Source organism: Onychomys torridus, chromosome 9 (genome assembly GCF_903995425.1).
Source record: "Onychomys torridus chromosome 9, mOncTor1.1, whole genome shotgun sequence".
Classification (NCBI taxonomy): Eukaryota; Metazoa; Chordata; class Mammalia; order Rodentia; family Cricetidae; genus Onychomys; species Onychomys torridus.
Window position 1 is genome coordinate 63897159 of NC_050451.1, and position 23794 is coordinate 63920952.

A 23794-nucleotide genomic window follows, 5' to 3' on the forward strand; every position below is an offset into this window, starting at 1 on the left:
GAAGACACCATGGCAGGCACTGAAGGCCCTGGAAAACAGGAGCTAACTGCATAGCCAGGAACAGCTCATCTTTGAGCAGGGGCGTGGATGATGCACCTGTGTTTATGGTGGCAGTCAGTATTTCTCAACCAAATAAATACAAAAGTTCTCTAGTGGTCATGTAACCAATCCCTGGCCATGCCTTCACTTTCCAACCTGTTTACTTCCTGTTGTGCTGGGTATATTTCCCTCCACCAGCTACTGAAGGCAAAACCTCTGGTCCTTCTCCTTGGGACAGAGGCAGGTCTTCATACATCCATGCACTTATCTGTACACATAAAGGGCCTCAAGAGACTACTGAAGGAATTGTGTGGACGAGTGGATTTCCATCGTATCAGCTGGGCTTGTACTTACTAATGGGGTTTTATTCCTTTCTTGGTTTCCAGGATGGTAAAGTAACATTGTAACATTACCTGCTACTGAAAGGACTCGTCTGCTCAGGCTTCCTCATCATGTCTGGCAAGACTTCATCACCAAGATCCTCAGGTTCTGGCTCTCCTGTGGCTTCCAAATCCTCCACACTGACGGCTTCCTCGGCTTCCTCGGCTTCCTCGGAGGGACAAGATAGTGAAGAGCAGGAAGACAAGAGTTCACTGGAAGAATCTCTGTCTAGTCTGGAGGATGAGTCTGGAGGGTACTTGGATGATGAAGGGTCTCTAGGACTTATGGAGGAGGAAGAACCTCAGGAGGAGGATTACTTGGAGGAGGAGTATCTGGAGGAGGAGGAGTACCTGGAGGAGGAGGATTACCTGGATGAGAAAACATTGTTGCAGAGGGAAAAGTATCTGTTTCAAGGAGCATTTTTGAAGGAGAAAACTTATTTGAAAGAAAAGGAATTTCAGAAACATCTGCAAAAGGGTGAGTATCTTCAGGGGAGGGTGTCTAGAGAAGCATCTGGAAGGGGGAGAGTAGTTTTATGACACAGAGCATCTGGCCCTGAGTGAGATTGGAAGAGGATTGCTCTAACTCCCTGGGTACTAAGGCAGAAAGAAGCAGCCAAGATGAAGAGACTGAAAAAAAACCACGGGGCACGCGCTGCTCTGTCCATGGTGCTGACAGAGAGGATGCTCACAATGTCTGCAACTGAGCACCCTGCCTGCAGAACATCCTGCCTGCAGAGCATCCGGGAGACTTCAAGGGTGTGAAGGGCCTATTTGGTTTGTTTGTCCATCCGTGCTTTTGCTCATTTGTTTGTTGAGACAGGGTTTTATTTATCCCCAAATGGCTTCAAATTCACCCTGTAGCCCAAGATGACCTTGAACATCTATCTGATCCTCCTGCCTCAACCTCCCAAGTGCTGGGATTTCAGCCTGCACCCCCAACTCCCAGTTTATGTACACGTTCTGAAAGCACACTGCCAGTTGAGCGACATCTCATTCAATCTGTTCGCTATAATAACATTGTCCTTTTTTAATGAAGAATGGAGTTTTATCACGGGTGCTTTAGAAACCATATACAATATAAGAAAAAAGAAAAAAGTTTATAAGGATGACACTCAAGGCTGTCCTTCAGACTCCACCCACATGTGAACATGTGTATACACAATTTTTAAAAAAAAGAAGAAAGCAAAAATTACCACAAAAGATGATGGCTTTGGTTCTACCCTCCTTAGACTTACATACACATATATGTACACATATAATATACAAACTGTATTACCTAATTTACTAATAAAATTTTAGTTCTGTATGAGTTACCAGATTAATAAATTTTACCTTTTGGAAAAGGAACATGCTCTTTGTAGCACTTGCTTGTAAGGTATACTGATTTAGGTATTTGTACCTTGAGACTATAAATGTTATGTTCCATGAACATAATTTTATATTTTTTAAATTGAATGTATTAATTTTTCTTTTTAATATTTTTAACTGACATAGCAACTGTACACATTAACAAGCGTGGCATCACAATATTGAGTCAGTGGCAACGGTCAGATGAGGCAGCTGAGAAATCTGCCCTTTGTACATGCGTCTCTTCCTTAGGATGGGAACACTCAAATACCTCTCTGTTCACTCTTTTGAAATATTCAGCTAGTTGTTGTCAGCTTTAGTTGTCCTGCTTTTCTGTAGAACATTCGAAGTCATTCCTCGTGTCCACTTGCGTCCTTTACCCATCCTCTCCCCATCTCCCCACTGTATCCCCACCCATCCACACTCATCCCAGGCTAAACCACATGTTGCTCTTCAGTCCATGTTATGGATCATTCATTGTCTCCATTTAGTGTTACCTTTTTTGTCTCATTTTGTTTTGCTCACAACATAGGGTCTGTCCATGTAACCCTAGTGAGCATGGTACCCACTATGTAACTGAAGCTGGCCTTGACTTGAGGGCAACCTGCTGCCTCAGCCTTCTGAGTACTGGGGTTACAGGCCTATCACCCCTCATTTATTGTTACTTTTATAAACAGCCCTTTGAGAGTGAGAAGTAGCTCATTTGGTAGAGTGCTTGTCTAGTACCCATGAGCCTTAGGGTTGATCCCCTACACCACAGAAACTGGATGTGGTAGTGCATGCCTGTAATCACAGCCCTCGAGAAGCAGGGCAGGATAATCAGAAATCCAAGGTCATCTTCAGCTGCATAATGAGTATTTCCTAGAACACAGACCTACAATCTGACTGGGCCAGTCTGTTTCCCAGGGTACCTGCTCAATCCCCTAGAAGGACTATTCTTACAATGCTACTGAGTGACTGCTCTCATCCAAGGGCTGGCTATTCTCTACAGCACTGTTCCTGTGATGGGCAGCATCACCTTGAGTTGGGTTTTATTCTGGCGGTGGCAGCCACTGTGCTATTTGCTAGCTCTGGCTAATGTGTCCTGACACAGAGATCCATGTGGTATCTCCCCAGGATGTCATAACTGCATGGTAATATCTAGTCGGGTGCAGAAATGTAAAACCTCAGGTTATCTGCACCATCTTGATGTGGATGTAAATTAAGAACTAAACAATTTCTCTTGGTTCAGCTTTGTTACCCTCAGCTTTTATCTTTGCATCCTTTTGCATCTCATCAGACATAAGATCATTGATTCCAACTACCCTCGTAGGTGTTGAGCTGTCGCATTGCAGAAATAACTGCACTGTGGCTGGGAAATCCTTCTCTGTGTGCCTCTACCATCAAGTTGTCTCTTGGGATCTAATATCCCTGCTGTCCAAATACCAAGTGTAATGTTAATACTGAAAAATAGCAACTTGTGCTTTTCTTCTGCACAGTGTGGATCAAGCATTCTTAACGTGTCCCCTCTGTGTGCTGGATCTTTGTAAATATATTACCCACTAGAGCGGGACAAATACAATGCTGTCAAGCAAATGGAACTGTGTATAAAGCACAGGCTTTGAAAATAAATGACCTGCTAGCAAAAATTGGAAAAGTACTGAAAACCCAGCAGGGGAGCGTGAGGACAACTTTACAGGCACAGGGAGGAGTCCTCGGGCTATGCCAACCCCATACCACACTAGATTATGCAAAACAGCTTATGAGAGGGTTGAAAAGAGAATTCTTAGTTTTTTAAAAGAATGTATATCAAGGTTTTTAATGTAGAATATTCTTCAAATATCTTTAAGATATAACTATTGTGGGACATGGTATTGAACAAGAATGTTATCCTGACCCATAGCAGACATGCAGCAAATTGAATCAACCAATCAGATTTATTTTATAAAGACACATGCATACATACACGTGTGCGGACACACAAAAACATGTACACATGCACATATACTTATTTTTAATAAGTTAATTGGTATTTATAAAAAGAAAAACAAGTGAACTACCATCCCTCATTCTAATAGGTCACTAGTAGTTAGAGGTGAATCATTAACTCCAAGAGGATTGAGGGGCCCGTCTGGGAACAGCAGGAAAGGGTGCTGTTATCAGCTAGTAATGTCTGCCACAGGATCAGGCAGTGTGACTGCCATTTCTTTCTTAGTGGCCTGACTTCTCGGGCCTGAATGCCAGCTCTGTCCCACTTATGAGTTGCCTGAACTTGGACAAGTCCCTTAGTCCCTTGTCTTGGTATCTTCTCTTGAGGAATAGTAATAAACTACCTTACAGGATGCACCAGACACACAGTGTTTTGAGACAATGTGAAAGTTATTCACAATCTTATTGTATATTATTCCTCTGCCACCAACTTGTGAGGGACCACATTTTCCTGCTCTGTGAAAAGGGCGTAACCAAAGGCCAAGAGATCATGAGGCACTGAAGAAGAGCATGGGAGACAAGTGAATGTCAGCACTGCCCCTGAAGTGGATGGCAACTGTGCTTGAAGCTCTTGATGTCATGTCACTACAGACAATCAGATTGTTAAGTGACCACCCCAATGGTTAAAATTAAGGTGCATGCCTTGAATCCCAGCACTCTGGAGGAAGAGGCAGGTGGATGGATCTCTGTGAGTTTGAGTCTGGTCTACATAGTGAGTTGCAGGACAGCCAGGGCTATGTAGAGAGACCCTGGATCCAAAAAGAAAAAATTTTAAAAAAGAACAAAAAACAACTTTATTATCTTAAAAATCCATGACCCCTGCTCCACCTGACACCTTGCTGCGTTCTTTCATCCTGTGGCAGAGGGGCACTGTGAGCACCTAAGATTAGTAGAGGAGACCTGGATTCTTGTCTGCTTGAGTTCTCTCCAGTGGAAGACCTCCTAATGTTAAAGGGGACCATTGAGAGAGAGAACACCGAGGTGAGATCCTGTCATCCTCACCATCAGGGACTTAACAAGATAGGTTTATTGTAAAGAAAAATGTTCCCTAGGGATTGATAATGCCTTTCTGTTCTTCCCCCCACCCAATAGAACTCAAGGCAGTTGGCAAAGCAGCAGGCAAGTCCAAACTTAAAGCAAGGTAATAATCTTTTGGGATAAGCCAGGTGAAACTCACCTTTTCAAAGATGGGGAGGGGTGGTAAAGGTCTTAGGGAGCAGGTCCCTGAGGAAGGGCATTGAATAAGGAGCTCCTGGAAGTCTCCATAGCACCTACTTGTGCTGTGCTGCCACTCACAGGGGCGGGCTCCAAGGTCAAGTGTCTGAGTGCTCAGGATGTCCAGCAATGAAAGGACAGGGCCTTCTGAGTTTGGTCAAAGTCTAGATCGGGGACAGGTACTAACCAGGGACAGGCAGTAACTAGAGACAGTCAGCAAAAGGCGGGTAGGCAATGCTCTCCCTAGATAGAAGAGTGGATGGCCAAGGAGAAGTTGTAATCTACACAGGGGAAGAATCAGCTTGAGCATATTCCCTAGACTTACAGTGAATCGTGACTAAAATACTGCACCAGGGACTGGCATGCCTGCGATGAATAAAATAAACATGCCCATGGAATAAGCACATTCTCCTATGTATCCAGCTCTACAGAAAGCATGCTATCCTTGTCTATTGTCATGTACCCTACGATCCCCCCCATACAAGTGTCCTTGCAGAGGCCAGGATGGGTCATCACCTTTCTCCACTGATGAGATGAATGGACATGAGATCTAGAAAACTCACAAGGCCATTTGGGGGCGGGGGTAAGAAGTTAGGGTGAAATCCCTGCTTTACCACGGGTTTAGCTCAGAGCAGCAGGCTGATCCAGGCAAGACAGCCCCCCAGTTCTGCTCTGCACTGACCACTCTGGTCTATATTCCACACCTCTAGGGGCTAGGCAGGGTGGATCTGATGGGACACAACACACACACACACACACACACACACACACACACACACACACACACACATACACACACGGGAATGGCTTGTCAAAGACACCTTCTCTTCAGCTACTCCTTCACTTGATTAGGGGATTGGCTGCAAAGGGGACAGACAGACAGCCTGTCAAGTCTGTCTCACAGCTCCAGGCAGCCAGCTAGGCGCTGCAAAGCAGCTGCCTTGTCTCCTGGCAGCTAGGTCTTCACCTGGGAGGAAGCATTTCCCCCTGACAGGTATAGAGAGAGGAGAGGAGCATTAGCCCAAGGGAGGTACTCCACATGCAGGATAGGCTTCTCAAGTATGAAGAGTCTTCTTCATTCTCCTCCTCATGGATCACTAGGTAGACACTCAGCAGGCCTAGAACATGAGTCATCACCCCAGGTCATCTAAATTCCAAAAGTACAACCCCATCCTATCTTTACCTGTATTTCATTGAGAACATGTTCAATTCCCTGGGGTCCTACAGAAAACTCTGAGGACCAGAGAGTCCTGGAGGGATGCTTGGGTATCTGTATGTCATTTGGCCTAAGTCCCTCAGAGAAGTACCCTACAGTTTCTTACCAGACATAGTCACCATCCAAATATCTCTCAGATCTGTTTCTTTTGGCTTGTCTCTGTCAGCCTATGGATATTAAATAATTTTATGGTGGACACTCCCTTTCATTCCTTTAAATTTCAATCTGGACCCAGTGAAAATCCAGATATTCCTGAAAAAGGACATAGTACATTGGAATTGTCCTTCTTGGTCCTCAGCTGCAGGGAGCCCACACCTTCACCCCAACACCCCACCATCTACATCTACAACTCTTCAGACAGTAGTGAGTCACCTACAGGGGCACACCTCCATGCTTGATTTTAAACTGCTTGTCTGGCATGCTCTCCTTGTCTTTTGTCATGTTATGACATGTACTTCTGTGGTTTTCCACTCCTAAAGCAACTGTGAGGCAGGAGGAGCCTCTAGAGATAATAAGCAGGGTTCTGAACCGGGACTGTTGGGGAATGTTCTAGAATATTCTGCTGTCGATGAAGGCATCCATAGATCCTTTCAGGTTTTAGTGAAACCACACCTGGCTACATGGAGGGGCGCACAGGTCTATTCTCTGTGATCCCTAAGCTAGTGCCTCCTAGTCTTCTGGCCTCTGCCACCTGGGACTGGTGGCAGTCTATGGGAGAGGAAGAGTAGCCACTGTCTCCTCAACCCCACAGTGCCATACATCTGAGATCCTAACCTGACTTCTGTATGGAAATTAACCAATCCTTTTGCTCCCCTTTGACAGGACCCCAGCTCCCAGTACTGTTCAAGGAATCAATCTCATGGCTGCCTCTCCACCGAGCTCGGAACATGACCTGAAGTTTATGACATCTTCTTACTACAATTTGACAGGAATCTCTATAACCCTAAGAGACCAGAGCAGTCAGACAGAATGGCCCTACAAGAGCAATTTGGGTAAGGGAAGCTACATCCTACCAGGACACCATAGCCGGGTTCCTATGCCTGAGATTGGAGGAATGACCGTGTGTGTGTGTGTGTGTGTGTGTGTGTGTGTGTGTGTGTGTGTGTGTGTTGTACACGTTACTGAGGTTTGAGTGCTGTCTCCCGTACTTATGACAAGACACAGTTCTGGGTGATAGGATGCCAAGCCAGACATATTTGGTAAGAAATGAACTCCCCTGGCAGCCCTGTTACCCACCACCACACATCCCAGACCCTCTTGGGAAGTATCTTCAAAGAGCTGATACAGGTATTGCCTTACTGCCTTCTCTACTCTGTCCTTTGCCATATGAGCATAAGTAGCATTTCCCTCTTGGACAAAGGCATTCCCTTTACACATTGTGCACTAGTTCTTTGAGGCAATAGACCATATCCAGATAATTATATGGAGACTAGTCAGCAGGACTCAGGCTACCTCGGACTGTGTCTTGGCATGCAGTTGAAGCTAACTCCATCTCAAATACAGACTAAACCATCATACAATAAAATACACAGACAGAGATGGCATCAATGGTCTTAATTCTCTACCCAGTTAAGATCAAAGGCCCTTCCCTCTGGGTCCTAGGGGTGGAAAGCTGAACAGTATTTCTTACCACTGTTAATCATGAAAGTCCAACCTTGGTAGGATCGACCCATGGCTGATTCACTGTTACTTCCCATCTGTAATCATGACAGCAGTAAATTGGATTCCCTGTAACCTCACCTCCCTGCCCCAACCTCTGCCTGCTAAATGTTGTGGCTCAAAGGTGGCTAAACAAAATTAGAAGCCACTCCAGAAACAGTGAAGACATAGAGGACAGGCCCACACAAGCCTGTATGATGGGCATGTTTCCCCAGGTTTAAGGGATTCATTTGGTCCACACATGGATTCTCACGGACCAACCCTGCCCCCCAGAACTGGAACTGTGCAGAGTTAGTGACATCTGTAGGAGAACACTGAGCTTTTGTCTAAATATGCACAATCGAGACTCTAAAGGGACTTACTAACTGCCTAGCAAGTGTCAACACTAAGTTGAAAGAATATGGGACAGAATCAGATAAAGAAGCTTTGTAGGAAGGAAGTAGGAAGGCCCAGGGTCTGACCATACCTACTGCTACCTGGAGGGCCAGCCTCCAGCAGCACTAGGGTATGCAAAAAAAAAAAAAAAAATCCATGAATGTGGTGAGGGCTAGACTTTTCTATCTGGGGGGAAAATAAGGAAACACACACACACTTTCTGATGTTAGCTTTCTCTTTTACTTCATCTTGAAAAATCCTCTCTGAAAATCTGTCTCCACGTAGTTACATTCCACACAGTTACATTCTCCACACAGCCACACATCTATACACACAATTACATCTCTTTTTTACACAGCTATACATCTCATCTACAAAACTCTCTCTTCACTGGGTGGCAGTGGCGCACGCCTTTAATCCCAGTGCTCAGGAGGCAGAGCCAGGTGGATCTCTGTGAGTTCAAGGCCAGCCTGGGCTACAGAGCAAGATCCAGGACAGGCATCAAAGCTACACAGAGACACCCTGTCTTAAAATACAAAAAAACAAAAAAAACCTCTCTCTTCTACCCATACATCTTTCCTCAACTCTCTACCCTGCTACATTTCTTCACTCATAGCTTGCATTTCTCTTCTACATCACTCACCCACTCTCTCACTCACTCACTTGCTCACCCTTTCACACACATCTCTGCCCTACAAACATATCTCTGTCTCCACAGCAAAAATTTGGACAGATTGACATTGAAATTCAGGACTTAAACAATAAACAGTTAGTTTGCCGAACCTTGAGTGGTAGGGAGTACATGCAGAGAGTCAATTGCTGCAAGGAGCTTATGTCTACTAAAGTTGTTTTGTGCCTGACTTTGGTTCAACAAATACTTGGGAATTTGTCCTTGTGTATTCTCTGCAGGGGCAGCTAGTCTGTTTTGAATTTGCTCTAAAGTCTAAAATCAGCTAAATGTGTGAAAGGCTATCTTTGTCCTATTATTATTTCTATTCATCAAAAGTATACAGCTTAAGCAGAAATCATCTTCCTGACCATCAACAGCTATATGTGTGTCCAGTAGATGGAATGATATATATATATATATATATATATATATATATATATATATATATATATATATAACTTGGTTCTGGTTCCTCAGATAAAACTTATGATGCTCAAAGAAAGCACTTTCTTAGATATGCTATATATATATATAATAACACACAAGCAGTGGGAAAACACCATAGCTGTTTTTTAGGTAAGAAATGTAGTGGCACATGTGAAAAATTATAGACAGAAACAACCAGTCATTTACAGTTAGTATCCCCATGGTCTTTGCCAAGTGGGGCTTCCCTTCAGAGTGTTATTCATCTGGTGGGCCAACCTGTTGAATATTAGTTGTCACCTGTTGTATACACCCACAGCCTCTGGCACATACCATTGTGGACACACACGAAAAAGACCCTCTAAGACCTTTGTGCCTCCTTCATCATAATCATTTTAGTATCCATGCTTAACAAATACCACTCATGAATCCACATTCAGGCTATAAGCATCATGCACTCTGATCTGTGTGGGCGTATTTGCAGCTGTGCATCTTCCCAAGACTGAGTTCTTAAAGCCATCAGATACTGAGTAAACATTTATGAAGAATTGGGCAATCCATAGCCAATGTCTACTGGTGAAATATTAATGACATCAGGAGCCACGGGTGTGGACTATTTTGCAGCCTGCAAGTCAAGCTCAATAACGACACACCCAGATTCCTACAGTTACTTGGGGAGAGGATCATGAACAAGTCTGTGGACTGTGGACTCACATAGGGTGCCCTGGTTTTAATCAAAGGATCCTAGGCAGCAACAAGGACTGGAAAAGGTCCATACCCACTGCAGAGGAAAGTAATTACCTCTCACACTTCCTCTGCATTTTCAGTTACTTCAGGGGAAGGGACTACAACCTGGTGACAGGCCTGAACAGACTTTTGTTGCACACTCTTGTCTTCCATTTTGGTCCCACTTGGTATTTCAAACAGAATCACCTGCCGTCCTTCCTCTGTGCTGCATATCCAGTGGACTTTGTCCCGGGTCACTGTGTACTATCTAAGCCTACAGGATACCCTGAACCATCATGTACTGTTCTTATAAAACCTGTGTATATTTCCAATGCTGCTCCACTCCACCTCACCCCACCCCCACCACCATATAAAGCAGTTTAGAAGCTTCTAAAATGATAACACTTGGTGGTTGCCTCCAAGCACCATACATGTGTGTATCAGCTCTTTTTAGTTTGTGTCTCGTCAGTTCATCCCAGCAAACCTTAGGAAGAGGAAGCCTCTCCCTTTTCCAGGGAGTCATTACAGCAGAGATTGAAACACAAGAGAGAATAAGCAGCTACTGAAAATTCATGGAGCATTTTCTTTCCCCTTCTGCCTATGGATTATAATCTTTCCAGAGGATCTCTGATGGTAACAGGCACATTATTGTATGGCCAATGAATGGAGCAAGCAGAAGAACAGGGTGGGGAGATTTAGGCATCTCTCGGGGTTTGGTGTCTGCCAAATACCAGGAGTATATTTATGTCATAAAAAACCACGCTGGCTGAAGAAGGCTGTCCTCTCTAGGGGAAGTCTCTTAGGCCAGGGAAATAAGATCACGTGACCAGGCTAAGCCATGGAGGCAGCTTCCAGAGGCAAGCCCATTGCGCCTCCTGCCACATCATCCTGTGAACTGATTTTCAGTTACTTCCCATTCTCAGCTTCATTGGAGTGTATGCATGGACCAAAGCCTCAGTTGATACAGAGATGCCCACCAGGGGCATCACAGGCTGGCTACGAGCTAGAGAGAGCCTAAAGGTACCTACCTGGGGCATCACAGGCTGGCTATGAGCTAGAGAGGGAGCCTAGAGAAAGAGCTGTGGCTTCAGCTTCTCCAAAGGCAATGTGAGAGGGAGACACATAGGAACCAGAAGCACGGGGCCAGGATGGTGGGGAAGTACAAACTTGAGTCAGGAAATGGGGAGGAGAGACACACAGAAAGACACTCTGTGAGGAGAGAAAGACTCCCTAACACCATGGCATACTTTACTAAAGATTCCTACTAAAGGCATGGTGGCACACACCTTTAATCCCAGCACTTGGGAGACAGAGCCAGGCAGATCTCTATGAGTTTGAGGTCAGCCTGGTCTACAGAACGAGATCCAGGACAGATACCAAAACTATGCAGAGAAACCCTATCTCAAAAAAACAAAAAGAAAAAAAAAAAAAGATTCCTACACAGGACGGGACAAATAAGGATCTGCTTTCTTGGGAGAAATCACCTTCCACTTGTTGCAGAAACAAGGCAACTGACCACTGGGCCGAGAGCTTGGGACTGAAGGCCAGCAGGGAGGGTGGAGGTGAGACCGGGCACGGCTCTAGTGTCCTCCACACGAGGTCCAGCAAAGATGCTTACTTACATCCAGCCCTTATCTGAACCCTTGCCTGAGATGACCTGAAGTCTGCATTCTTAACATGGTCCCTGGAAGACTTAACAACATGAACAGTGGAGAACCCGGGGGGGGGGGGGGGGGGCTTTATTCAGTTCAGAATAATATCATGGGGCCAAGGATCTTGTGTCTGAGGAACTCTTCATTATAAGATTGTTTGGAACACACAGGTCAGAAACAGTATCCTGTATGGCACAGATTTAACTCACGAAACTGCCCAGATAAATCCCTGAAACTTGTTCTCCCAGAGGATGGCAAGTCTGACATGGAAAGAATACTAAAAAGCAGGAAGTGCCTCACGGTCCAGAAGGGAGGACCAGAAAGACTGTTTACAGCCCCGAAAGACTGTCTATCTAGACATATGGCAGGTCATAAACAACAGAGACCAGAAATCTTAACACTGAGCGTTACATCTGTGCTCAGAGAAATCAAGACTTAGCGCCTGGCATGTAGCTGGCAGCTATATACTTGTTAAATCCTTTGGAGAATGTTATTGAACCCCCCCCTCATGATTCAAGATAAGGTTGCCCAGGTGAAAAAGCACATCCTGCTCCAAAGAGACAGACAGAAGTACATGCAAAGGCACTGTGTTTTAAAATGTGGATAAACAGGAGAGTGATTCTGTAAGCCACCTGGCAAGAGATATGTGGCCAAGATTGGAAAACTTCCCAGAGTGTGAACCAGTGTGTGTTCACACAGTGTGTCCTTTGGTGGACATGGACTTGGATTTTATTTTCAGTGCTGGAAAGGAAAACCAGTAACTGAGCATGCTGATGTGCTCCACCAAAGTCACATGCCTGGTCCCTAGTCTGTGATTCCAAAGAGTCATGTGCAGAGGTTTAAAAAATATACTGGTGTTTCTAGGCATGAATAAACAAAAATAAATTGTTCTGAGCTTTAAGAATGTGGTCAGGAAAACTGAATTCCTGTCAAATAACAACAGTAATGATGATAAAATAAAAAACAAGGGTTTGTGTTTGCCTGCCCCAATATCCATTCCATCTATGACCTGCTGCAGCACAGGGGTGTTCAAGAAGAACCCCACTGAGGGCCCAGTGTCAATGATGTAGCAGGAACCAGGAGCTTTGTACCAGACCAATGATTCTTTGAGATGAATGCCTGCATGTAAAAATGTATGGATAAAGGGGTTTATTGTGTGACTCACTGTGTCACAGTGCAGCTTCCATGACAAGATTTTTCACTTCTTCCTTTTTTTTTTCTTAAGTTTTATTTTGTTTTTTTATTATGGGGTGGAGGAGATGGGTGGGATCCGGAGGCATGATGTGAAAGACACAAAGAATAAATAAAAAGAAAGGTAGGGGGGAAAACCACCAAAAAACAGGGGCTCTTTTATTTATACCTGCTTGTCTGTATGTGCACCATGTGTGTGCAGTACCCACACAACCCAAAAGAAGGCATTGGACCCTGGAAGAACTACAGTTTTCAGGCAGTTGTGAACCACCAGATATGGGTGCTGCAAACCAAATCCATGTCCTCTGCAAGAGCAACAAGTGCTGTGAACCACTGAGTCATCTCTCCAGCCCCAGGGGCTCTGTTAAAATGTAACTAGAGCACAAAGAAGGTTGTGATAGACCTGGACCCACTCCTCAGTGCTGGTGAATGGCATAGAGTCAAGCTCCACATCCACTCTTCCATATCTACTTCACTGGGGAAGAAAATCATCTTTGGATTAGAAAAAGCACAGCAAACTGCCTAAGAAACAGCAGAAACCAAAATTGTTTAAAAGTCAGAAGAGAATGGTAACTGCTACCTTCCGATCTAGACCCAATGGCCCCGAAATACGGAGAGAATAAGAATGACTCTTTCTGGGATCTAAGGAATTTTAAGAAACTGGGGAGATGAGCTCATGGCCAATCTAGGACAGATATTGAGAGTAAAATGGTCTCAACAAACCAGTATGGAGCTAGCAGGGACAGTCAGTTAGTGTTGGTTGTCATTTCTTGACACAATGGCCATTGGCAAGTATAATAATCCCACCAGGCCTTTAACGCCCAAAGGCTTCTCAGTGTTTGGGGACAAGACAGTAATCTGAGGTGGATGCTGAGGTGAGATGATGAAGTCTTAACAGAACAGCCCCCAGAGAACTGTTGACTAGCTCAACTTGGTTGGTCTTTAGTGGAAAGCCATGGGGCTCTTCCCAGGGCAGCCTTTACAAATATGGAAGGAATATTCCTATTTGTGGGTGAGCTGTATTTGGTAATATAATCAGAGTCTAGATTTTGACTAAAAAAACCTGGTCATTCATATCAGATCCTGCTCTGTTAAATCCCCCAAACAACAAGCTAGGGAAGTACAGGCGGAAGGGAGGCTGTGTACTGTCAGACCTCTCATTCAGCATGTCCCAGTGAGTAAATGGGATGAGAACAGTTACCATAACCAAGAGTAGCTAGAGGCCCAGCCTGGGGGTAGTGTGCTCACTTTGGAGGAATGCTATATTCTACAGGGAAAGAAGTATATTGGCTGGGGCACAGAGGACAGCTGGGGTTAGGGGAACCTGGACACCATAATCCCAAGAACTGTTGAAGTAAAGCAGGGTACTCAGTCTGGAAGATGGTGGTTGCTGTCAAGTGGTTGGGAGTGCACAAAGCTACAAGCTGCCTCTTTCCCACCTGCCCTGTGGAGCCGGGACAGACCTGCTCAAGGCAGAGGAAAGATCCCCACCCCCCCCCCCACCAATCAAGGCAATTCTGTGACAGAATGCTGTGCTGGCTAACTTTATATCAACTTGGCAAAGGCTAGAGTCATTTGAGAAATGGGAACCTCAGTTGAGAAAAGGCCTCCATAAGATCAGGCTGTAGGCCAGCCAGCCTGTAGAGCATTTTCTCTATTAGTGATCAATAGGGGAGGGCCCAGCCCATTGTAGGTGATTCCATCCCTGCACTGGTGGTCCTGAGTTCTATAAGAAAGCTGGCTGAGGAAGCCATGAGGAGCAAACCAAGAAGCAGCTCCCCTGCCTGGACTCTGCGTCAGCTCCTGCCTCCTGGTTCCTGCCTGGTTTGAGTTCCTGTCCTGACTTCCTTCAGTGATGGATTACCATGTCAAAGTGTAGGCCAAATAAAACCTTTCCTCCCCAAGTTGCTTTTGGTTCTGGTGTTTTACCAAAGCATTCGTGACCTTAACCAAGGCAGATGTGCTTTCTGAGATCAGTATCCTTTACTTACAGGGGTGCTGGGGCTCATGCTGAAAAATGGTAGGTGCTGACAGTGCACATGTCTGGGTCTCTCTTCCGAGCCCTGAGAGCCTGACACAGACTAACCCTCCTGTAAATGGTGGAGCAGTGTGCTTTCTTTTCCTCATGGGCCTGTTCCTCTTCTGCCACAAGAATGGAATGCATGGTGTGAGTGTGTGTGTATGTGAGAGAAAAAGTGTGTGTTTGAGAGAGATCATGTGTATGTATGGGGGGGGGAGAAAATGTATATATGTGTGGGTAAGGAGTGTGTGTGTGTGTGTGTGTGTGTGTGTGTGTGTGTGTGAAAGAGAGAGAGACTGTGTGAGAGAGTGTGTTTTGTGTATATGTGCAGTTAAGAGGGAGTGTGTGTGTGTGTGTGTGTGTAAGAGTGTGTGTGTGTGTGTGTGTGTGTGTGTGTGTGTGTGTAAGAGAGAGTGTGTGCACTTGGGTGCATACCTGTTTAGGAATAGGAAGAATAGATAGTAGCACAAACCCCAAAAAGCAGAAATGGAAAAGCTTCAGAAGACACAAACCAGAGCGACCACGGCGTGTGTGAGGTCTAAGGAAAACACTAAAGAACTGCAAGCTCAGCAGATCTGCCCGCTGGCTGTTTCCCATAATGTGTCCCATTATGTGTCTCCTGGGGAGCTCTTGGCACAAAAAAAAAAAAAAATGCAGAGAGGTGTCCTTGCTTTGGTGACAAGAGTGCCCCACTGTGCATACCCCTGGAGGCACCTGGCTCTCTGGTTCTTACAACAGGATCTGAACTTCTGAGGCCTCCCCGACCTCCAGCCCTGCTAGCCCAGGGATAGCCAGGGGAGACTACTGATTTCCCACAGTCTTGCAGAAAGTCACCAAAGGAGTCAAGGCAGCCATACCCTGAAGCCTCCACCCTTCCCCTCCCTCATTCAGGCCTCGGGTTCCAAGTGTCCCAATGTGCAGGCTCCATGTGTGCAACATGGACCCATTGCAAAGCCCAAGCCCCAAGTCAGACCAGCCTCTCTCTTTCATCTTTTCACAGGTGTGCCCTTAAAATCAAAAACAACACTAGATCAAGATGACTCCTCCATGTTAACACATAAGAAATCTGACTTGGAAGGTAATGCTCGTGATGACTTTAGATGACCATAGAAGTTACTAACCCAGCCCCAAGAAGGTAAGAAGTGCAAAAGTAGCCTGCCCCTGCTGAGGAGAATGCTCCCTCAACCAGGCATCCTCACTGACGGTCCATGGCCAAGGGATCATTTCTAGAATGTAGCACCAAGGAAAGACACCAAATCAGAGGCAGGGCCATGGAGGTTTTCCATGGAAAAGAAACAGCAGCATCTCTGATAATGGTCATCAGACATAGCTCATCCAATGGCATTTTCCTGTCCGGTGAGCAGGATATTGAAATGGGCAAACTGTCACAAGAAAGAAGAAACAGGAACAAGGGGAAGGGACCGATGCTTACTGAGTGTCACTACAGACCCCAGACTGCTGTGGACCGAGCTTCTCTCTGCCTGAGTGATCTCACCCTCCATCACCTCCTCTTACCCCTCAACTTAAGAGGTGATTTTAAAATCATTTCCCCCGGGGATTAAGAAGTCCACATACGTGGCAGTAACCATTTCTCCTATTCTTTTTGACATTTGAGGCCAGTGAAACAGAGAAAGGCAGACTGCAGTGAGCGTCCGACTTAACCTATCATTGAGAAATTCCTGCGGAGTGCTGTGGGCTGGGGAGGTGCCCCAGGTGATTGCTCCCTTGCTAATGCAGCTTATATATATCAAGTCCTGGAGGGAAACCTGGGGACATGCTGGCACACAGCCCCCAAACCTCCTGCAGGAGAATAAAGCAGAAAATAAGAGTCTGCACAGGAAAGCAGAATGACCCATGTAGGAAAGGGCTAGAAATACGTCTCCATATTCCAAAGTACAGGGGGGAACTTATAGAAGGACCTTACTAGGGACCAGTGCAGTAAGATCAGGAGATGCAGGAACGACCTTGGCAGTGGGATTTTGTGATGGGAAAGCAAGATAGGGCTCCTTTGCGAACACAGCCTTGACAAGAGGGATTCACATCCAAAGAGCAGGCGGAGGTGAATGGATAGAAATGCCTGTGAAGGAGGCATCGGGGGAGCAGGTTCTCACTGAAAGCCAGCCAGAGTGATCAAACAGTTAGCTTGGTAGATTTTCTGAACCAGTGAAGAACCAGGCCTGGGGCTGAGATGCTCGGGTCTCGGGATGTAGTGCTCCCACTAAACGGACTCAGGAAGGCGTTTGCTACAACCAGGTTTCAGAAAGACATGAACAGACGGGCCAAGGAGACAGTTCAGGAGGTGAGTAAACTTTGGCCAAGCAAAGGTTCCTGTCATTGGAATATGGGGATCATCGCTCCCACTCTGTGTGGGAAATGTACATGGAGCAAACATCACAAGTTCAAGTGTGCAGTTCTATCAAGAAGAGCCTTGGCAGAGAGGCACCAAGACAAGGTGGAATCAAAATTTGTTCTTAATCAGATGAGAGGGAAAACGAGCTATGGGGAACTGTGCGTGATCGGGCATCGGGCTACGTCAGCCCTGGTCTCCGAGCCACCCTAAAGAGGAGCATTTTTGTCCTCAGGGTACAGGCGAAGGGCTAGGCTGTCTGAGGGGCGAGTGACATCGCAAATGGCACAGGTTTCATGAGACAGGGCCACCTCTTGCTCCTGGCCTGGTACACCCCTCTCCCCACCCTCCGTGGAACAGATAATACTCTCATCAGAATCTGTGGAAGCAGAGGCCACAGGAAACCCCCAAAGGAACCATTAACTAGAAATAAAGATTCTGTTATTCAGTCCAGTCACAGCTCCGCCACTGCTGTTGACGGTGTTCCGGGGACACGTGGACGGAGCCCAGTGATGTTAATAAGCTTGATAATCACACTGAACCCAGCCCGGCTGCACCACTGCTTAGCATTCAGGGCTGCCAAGCTCACCTCCTTCTTGCAGGAACCACTACTTACTCTCTCCCTTCAGTTAACTCTGGATTATTCTGTAAAGCCTGTTAAAATAAGGAGTCACTGGTGATGAGGTTTTGCTGAGCTGTCAGGCCCCAGCCGGGCTCGGACTCCATGTCTGGTGGACGCAGGAGTCAGTGGCATCATCACACGGAGCGTCTTACCCTTGCCACCTGCCTTGCGGTCTCTTGGGCTCCTGTTGTGCACATCCACTCACTCCTCTTCTCTGAAGCTAGCCACAAGGAACTCCTGAGTGCTTGCTTGAACCCTGATGGGTTTTTATTGGGTGTTCCCAAATGGCCTTTCAAAACTGCTGTAGGAACATACATGTTTTTAGCACCCCCGGTGATGGTGGCATGTGTGCCCCTGTAAGAGTAATGGGGGAAATGGCTGCCTGTGAATTCTCAGCTACCACAAGCTTGTCTAGAACAAAGCACGGATATGTCGATGAGATTTGCAGACAGAAGGAGCCTAGTCAGGCACCCTGTCAGGAGTATGAAGGAGTAGAGGCTTTCTCTACTGAACCCAAAATTAACACGTGGGGACCACAAGGAATACCCCTGCTCTGGACCCCAAATGCATAATAAGGGGACAGAATTAAATGAACTGAGCCATCCCTGTGCCTCCCTACTGGGTTTCCCAGGCTCTCTGGATGTCCTAGCTTAAAGGACCTGTATCATCCTGAAGCTGAGGCGACAAGTCACTGTCATTTCCCTAGGGACCCAGTAGCCAGCTAGAGCCACTTCTTCCAAGCCCTTCCTTGGGGGCCACACCTTCCCAGGAGTCGGGGAGAGAGAGACCAGAGTTATAATTATCAATTCCACAATTCAGGTTGCATCCCCGTCACCCTGAAGGCTTGAAACCCTCTTCTCCATTTCCCAAGCCTCCAGGTTAGGGCTGACCCTGAAATGCAAAAGTGTGCACTATTTCTGGTAGATGCTCTTGACCTTTCTGGCCTGGGGAAACCCTCTCCTAACTTGATTAGCAATGGGGAGCCCTAGGCAAGTCTAGGCATCAGCAAATTTGAGAGTACTAGTAAGAGATAGATGCAGTTCTTAGAACTTCTGACATAAAGCCACATTCAGACTAAATCTCCCTCGAGAATATGAAGTCCCCCTTGACAATCCGCAAGGACCTCTGCTGCTAGCCCATCTTCCATCTCCTCTGCTGGCTCCCCAGTCACCTTCTTAATGCTCCTCACCAGGTATCCCTTGCTTTTGCAGTTTGTCAACATGTGTGTACCTGTCTCTCCAGTCTCATGACTGGGCAGAAGTGGTGGGGGGGGGGCATGGGGGGGGGGGGAGGTGGTAGTACCACCCAGTATCTAGCCATCTGCCTGCTCTCCATCTACTTCATTCAAGCATTACTCTATCAAGCTGTCGTTCACCAGACATCAGGACCACAGCAGCTCCCTTAAGTCAGCCACTGAAATTATTTATTCGATGTATATTTTATTATTACCCCCATGTGCCTATTTTATTATTACCCCCATGTTGAATCTTACATAATTTGATGAATTTGCATCCTTGGTGATGCCTATGGTTTTCTTGTTGAAGTGATGAGGGTAAAATAATAAATCTATTCTCTCTCTCTCTCTCTCTCTCTCTCTCTCTCTCTCTCTCTCTCTCTCTTTTCTCTCTGCTTTGGTTTTCCCTCCAAATGTACTTCCTTTCGACGTTCCTCCCCAAACTGAAAGCCTCGGAGAGCTTCTCTCAAGGGTCCTTTTGGGACACTATACTAAATGAGCCTTTTGACAAGCAGGAAGATGAAGTCTATGATGTAAGTGGGTGAAGAGCTACAATCCCCTACCTGAAGGAGACACAGCTTTCATGTAGCTACATGGGACTCAGGGATAACAGGCCCCATTTTGCTGCCTTCCAGAGCATTTCTTGGGCAAGCAGGCTGAGCAGGGAGCTCTCATCACAAGTACCTCAACATCCCAGGGCTTTGCCACTAGAGGACATGAAACACAACCAGACTTACTGTTTATTGCCTTCAGTAGTCTGATTCAACCTAGATTTTTGAATATTGAAGTTACCTTGTACACATGATTTTTTTTTTTGTTTTGTTTTGTTTTGTTTTTCGAGACAGGGTTTCTTTGTGTAGTTTTGCACCTTTCCTGGATCTCGTTCTGTAGACCAGGCTGGCCTCAAACTCACAGAGATCCGCCTGGCTCTGCCTTCCGAGTGCTGGGATTAAAGGCATGCACCACCACCCGGCTATGCACATGATTTTTAAATATTGAAATGGTAAAAAGGCTATAAAATAAAATTTTCAACTCTCCTCTTTACCTCCCAAAATTAGCTATTATATAATGTACTTTATGGACACGCCTGGAAAATTTAATACATATTAACTATACTTAGTACAACAGAACAAGTAGCCACTCATGAGACAAAAATATACATTCTGTCCATTTCTCACTTTTCCCTTGGTAATATATTTTGGAAATCTGTATTTCATTATATATTCTTTGTTATTGTTTTGGCTTTTCAAGACAGGGTTTCTCTGTGTAGCCCTGGCTGTCCTGGAACTCACTCTGTAGACCAGGCTGGCCTTGAATTCACAGAGATCCGCCTGCCTCTGCCTCCTGAGTGCTGGGATTACAGGGCGTGTGCCACCACCACCTGGCTTCATTACATACGTTAAACCTTTACTTAACTGGTATCCTATCCCTATCATTGGGTACTTTACTGGTATATGCAGTATATAATACATGCACACGTGTGTGTGTGTGTGTGTGTGTGTGTGTGTGTGTGTGTGTGTGGTGTGTGTGTGTGTGGTGTGTGTGTGTGTGTGTGTGTGTGTGTGTGTGAGAGAGAGAGAGAGAATCTGCATCCTTGACTCAGAAGATAATGACAGTTGTGTATTGCTGCAGCCTGAGAGAACAGCTCTCAAGGCTGCACCTAGGGTTGCAGAAAGAATGCCTTTCAAAGTAGTGGGACTTTAGGAAACTTTTATCTGAGGGTCTTTAGGAGTAAGTTTTATCTGTCTGAGGGAATCAGACTCAGACACGAACTGAAGGAATTTCACTTTATTCTCTTTAGTTCTAATTCTCTAGCTTTTTTTTTTCAGCTCTAATTCTACCAATTTTCTTTGTTCTACACAGCTATATACACATTTTATAGGAGGCTTGAGGCAGTAGAAAGAAAAGTTACAAAAGCTACATCTCAGGGTCACAGCACATTCCTTGAGTAAATGATAAGGAGCAGAGCCATTTTCCATAACAACACACAGGTAGGGCCATGGTGCTCAGCACTTTCCCAGGGACTGGCATTGAAAGTGCCCCAAACCTAAAAATATATTCTCTTATCCTGTTTGTAAGACTAGATCACAAGGAAGGGAGCTTGTAACCCTTTATTTAAAGCTGTGAGGCCAGACCATCCTCTGTAGCCATGGCTAATTGTGAAACTTTTTTCACAGTTTAGCTAGACATAAAGCTATTTCTCACTGGACTTGACTAATTGATTAATTGTTATTTGGGACCTAAACAGTAAACAATTAGTTAGTTGAACCTTAAGTTTTATATCATAAACTAAAATTAAAAGTTTGTGCAGAGTGTTAATTGTTAAGGAATTAAGTAAGGAGTGGTCACTGGTCTGTGTTATTAGCTAGGCCTGGCTAGAGAGACTAGTATAGTATTTTAGGTTGCTATGTGCTTATAACCTTGATTAGACATCTGCAACTTTGTCGTTGTGAATATCTGTAAAGTTGTAACTTACGATCCATTTACAAAGACGTTCAGTCTAGTTTGAATTTGCTCTTGAGGTTTTGAATCAATTAATTGTATGTGGCTTGTCTTAGAACTGAGAAGAAGTTGTTGTTGTGGTTGTTGTTTTAATGCCAGTCTGAGCTAGTGATAAAAAAAAAAAACAGGGCCTAAGTGTCTTACAGTCTTTGTGGAATAACAGATCTAGTTATGAAGTATATCCTAGTATATTTTCTATTTATCAAAATTATACAGATTAATGAGAAGTCATCTCCCTGACAATCCACAGATATCTGTGCCCGTGAGACTGAGATGTAATCATGAGACTACATTACACATACACATCACATGAGGTTACATTACACATACACATCACATGAGATTACACATTGCAGCGCAGGTATCGGGTCTCCCCACAGCTGTTTTTGCACATGTGAAATTACAGTCAGAGGCAAGCGTTTTCAGAGTCTGTGGTCCTGTAAACCTTGCTTGATGGAGTTCTTCCATCGGGGAGTTACTTCTCCGATGGATCGACACCTGGATTATCAGTTGCCATCTGCTGTGTATTCTTGTGGCCTCTGGTGAAGCCATTGCTACCAGCAGCTCTCACTAGCATGTGATGATGACACCTGTAACCCCAGCACTGGAGAGGCTGAAGTAAGACAAAGAGTTTGAGTCAGCCTGGGCTGAACTGTAAAGCCCTGTGACAGAAACAAAACAAGACTGGCAGGTTTCCATCCAAATCATTCATGCCATTTTCCTTTTTCCAAGAGACTGAGAGAGAGCCCCTCCGTGAAGGTCAGCAGCAGGACCATCTGGCAGGGTGGAAATGGCCATGTGTTGCCTTTTGCACTCAGACTGCATGATAACAGGGGTGTTTTTTTCCTGCTCATAGGCCTCACGTGTCTCCTCTGTGAGCACCCAGTGTGGGGTGGCTGTCCTTCCAGTCTGCTGCTTACAGCTTTTCCTACCTGGTTTATAGGAACTTTTTTTTTTTTCCGAGACAGGGTTTCTCTATAGCTTTGGAGCCTGTCCTGGACTATCTCTGTAGATCCACTTGCCTCTGCCTCCCGAGAGCTGGGATTACAGGCATGCACCACCACCACCCAGTGGAACTTCTTTTTAATTTATTTTATGTGTACGGGTGTTTTGTCTGCATGTATGTCTATGCACCACAAGGATGCTTGGTGCCTACAGAGGCCAGAAGAAGGAGTCAGATTCCCTGGGACTGGAGTTACAGACAGTTGTGAGCCACCATCTGGGTGTTGGGAACCAAACCTCGGTCCTCTGGAAGAACAGCCAGTGCTCTTAACCACTGAGCCATCTCTCCAGCCCCATGGGCACGTTTTGATAAAGAGAAAACCTAGTCCTTTTCTGACATCTGTGTTGTGAAGGGTTTTTTTTTCAGTCTTTGTATTTCAAATCCTTAATGGTTTTCCCCACAACATGGTCATTTTTCATTTTCACGTAGTCTGGTTGATCAATATTTCCTCTTATGGCTCTCAGGTATTATTTTATGTTTATTAAAAGGTCTTTTCATGCTCAAAAAGGATTTTATAAATCACTTGGGGTTTTTTTTTCTACTTCTGTTAGGACTATTTTAAAAAGTATAACTAAGATGTACTAGAAATATATACTATATACTATTATTTACATACATATATGTGTCTATGTGTGTATAGATGTATATCTGTGTAAATATACATACATATATACATATAATTTAGTAGATCCAGCCAGAGTGCCCTGAGATATTGAGAATCAGTTTTGCATTTCTAAAAATCACTCCAGTCGTTTTGCAGATGGTGGGTTGCAACAGAGAAACCATGAACCACAAGCTATATTCCTGTAACTACCCTACATCATATGCTCAGGGACATGACATGAGATTCAGTGACACTCAGTAGACTGGGAAAGTCAAGAGGAGAAAGGCATGCTTACAGGTTAAAGCAGAAACTTCCACTTGGTCCACACTGAGTGCTAAGTGCCTGTGGGATAACCAGATAAGGTCCAGCTAAAAGCCAAGGGGTTGCAGAGTTTGGTGTGGGATCCTTATTAGTTTACCAAAGTACTGAGGAGCAGTTGGCTTAAACAGCAGAAGTGTGTTGACTTTCAGGCCTGGATGCCGGAAGCCCAAAGTCTAGGTGTTGGCAGTCTTGACCCTCCTGCGAGCTCTGAGGGAAGACTGTGCCTCAGGCCTCTCTCCTAGGCTATTTATGGCATCTCCTCCCAGGTCACATCATC

General features: G+C 45.3%; 1 protein-coding gene across 1 annotated transcript in view; it reads left to right on the forward strand.

Moving 5' to 3' along the window:
- Erich6b (glutamate rich 6B) overlaps positions 1-23794 on the forward strand; it is a 50994-nt gene that overhangs the window by 14522 nt on the left and 12678 nt on the right. The window contains exons 3-7 of the mRNA XM_036198528.1: positions 481-897; positions 4830-4878; positions 6991-7160; positions 15885-15962; positions 19538-19620. Of these exons, the coding sequence (XP_036054421.1) occupies positions 481-897; positions 4830-4878; positions 6991-7160; positions 15885-15962; positions 19538-19620 (797 nt within the window). The remainder of the gene's footprint in view (positions 1-480; positions 898-4829; positions 4879-6990; positions 7161-15884; positions 15963-19537; positions 19621-23794) is intronic.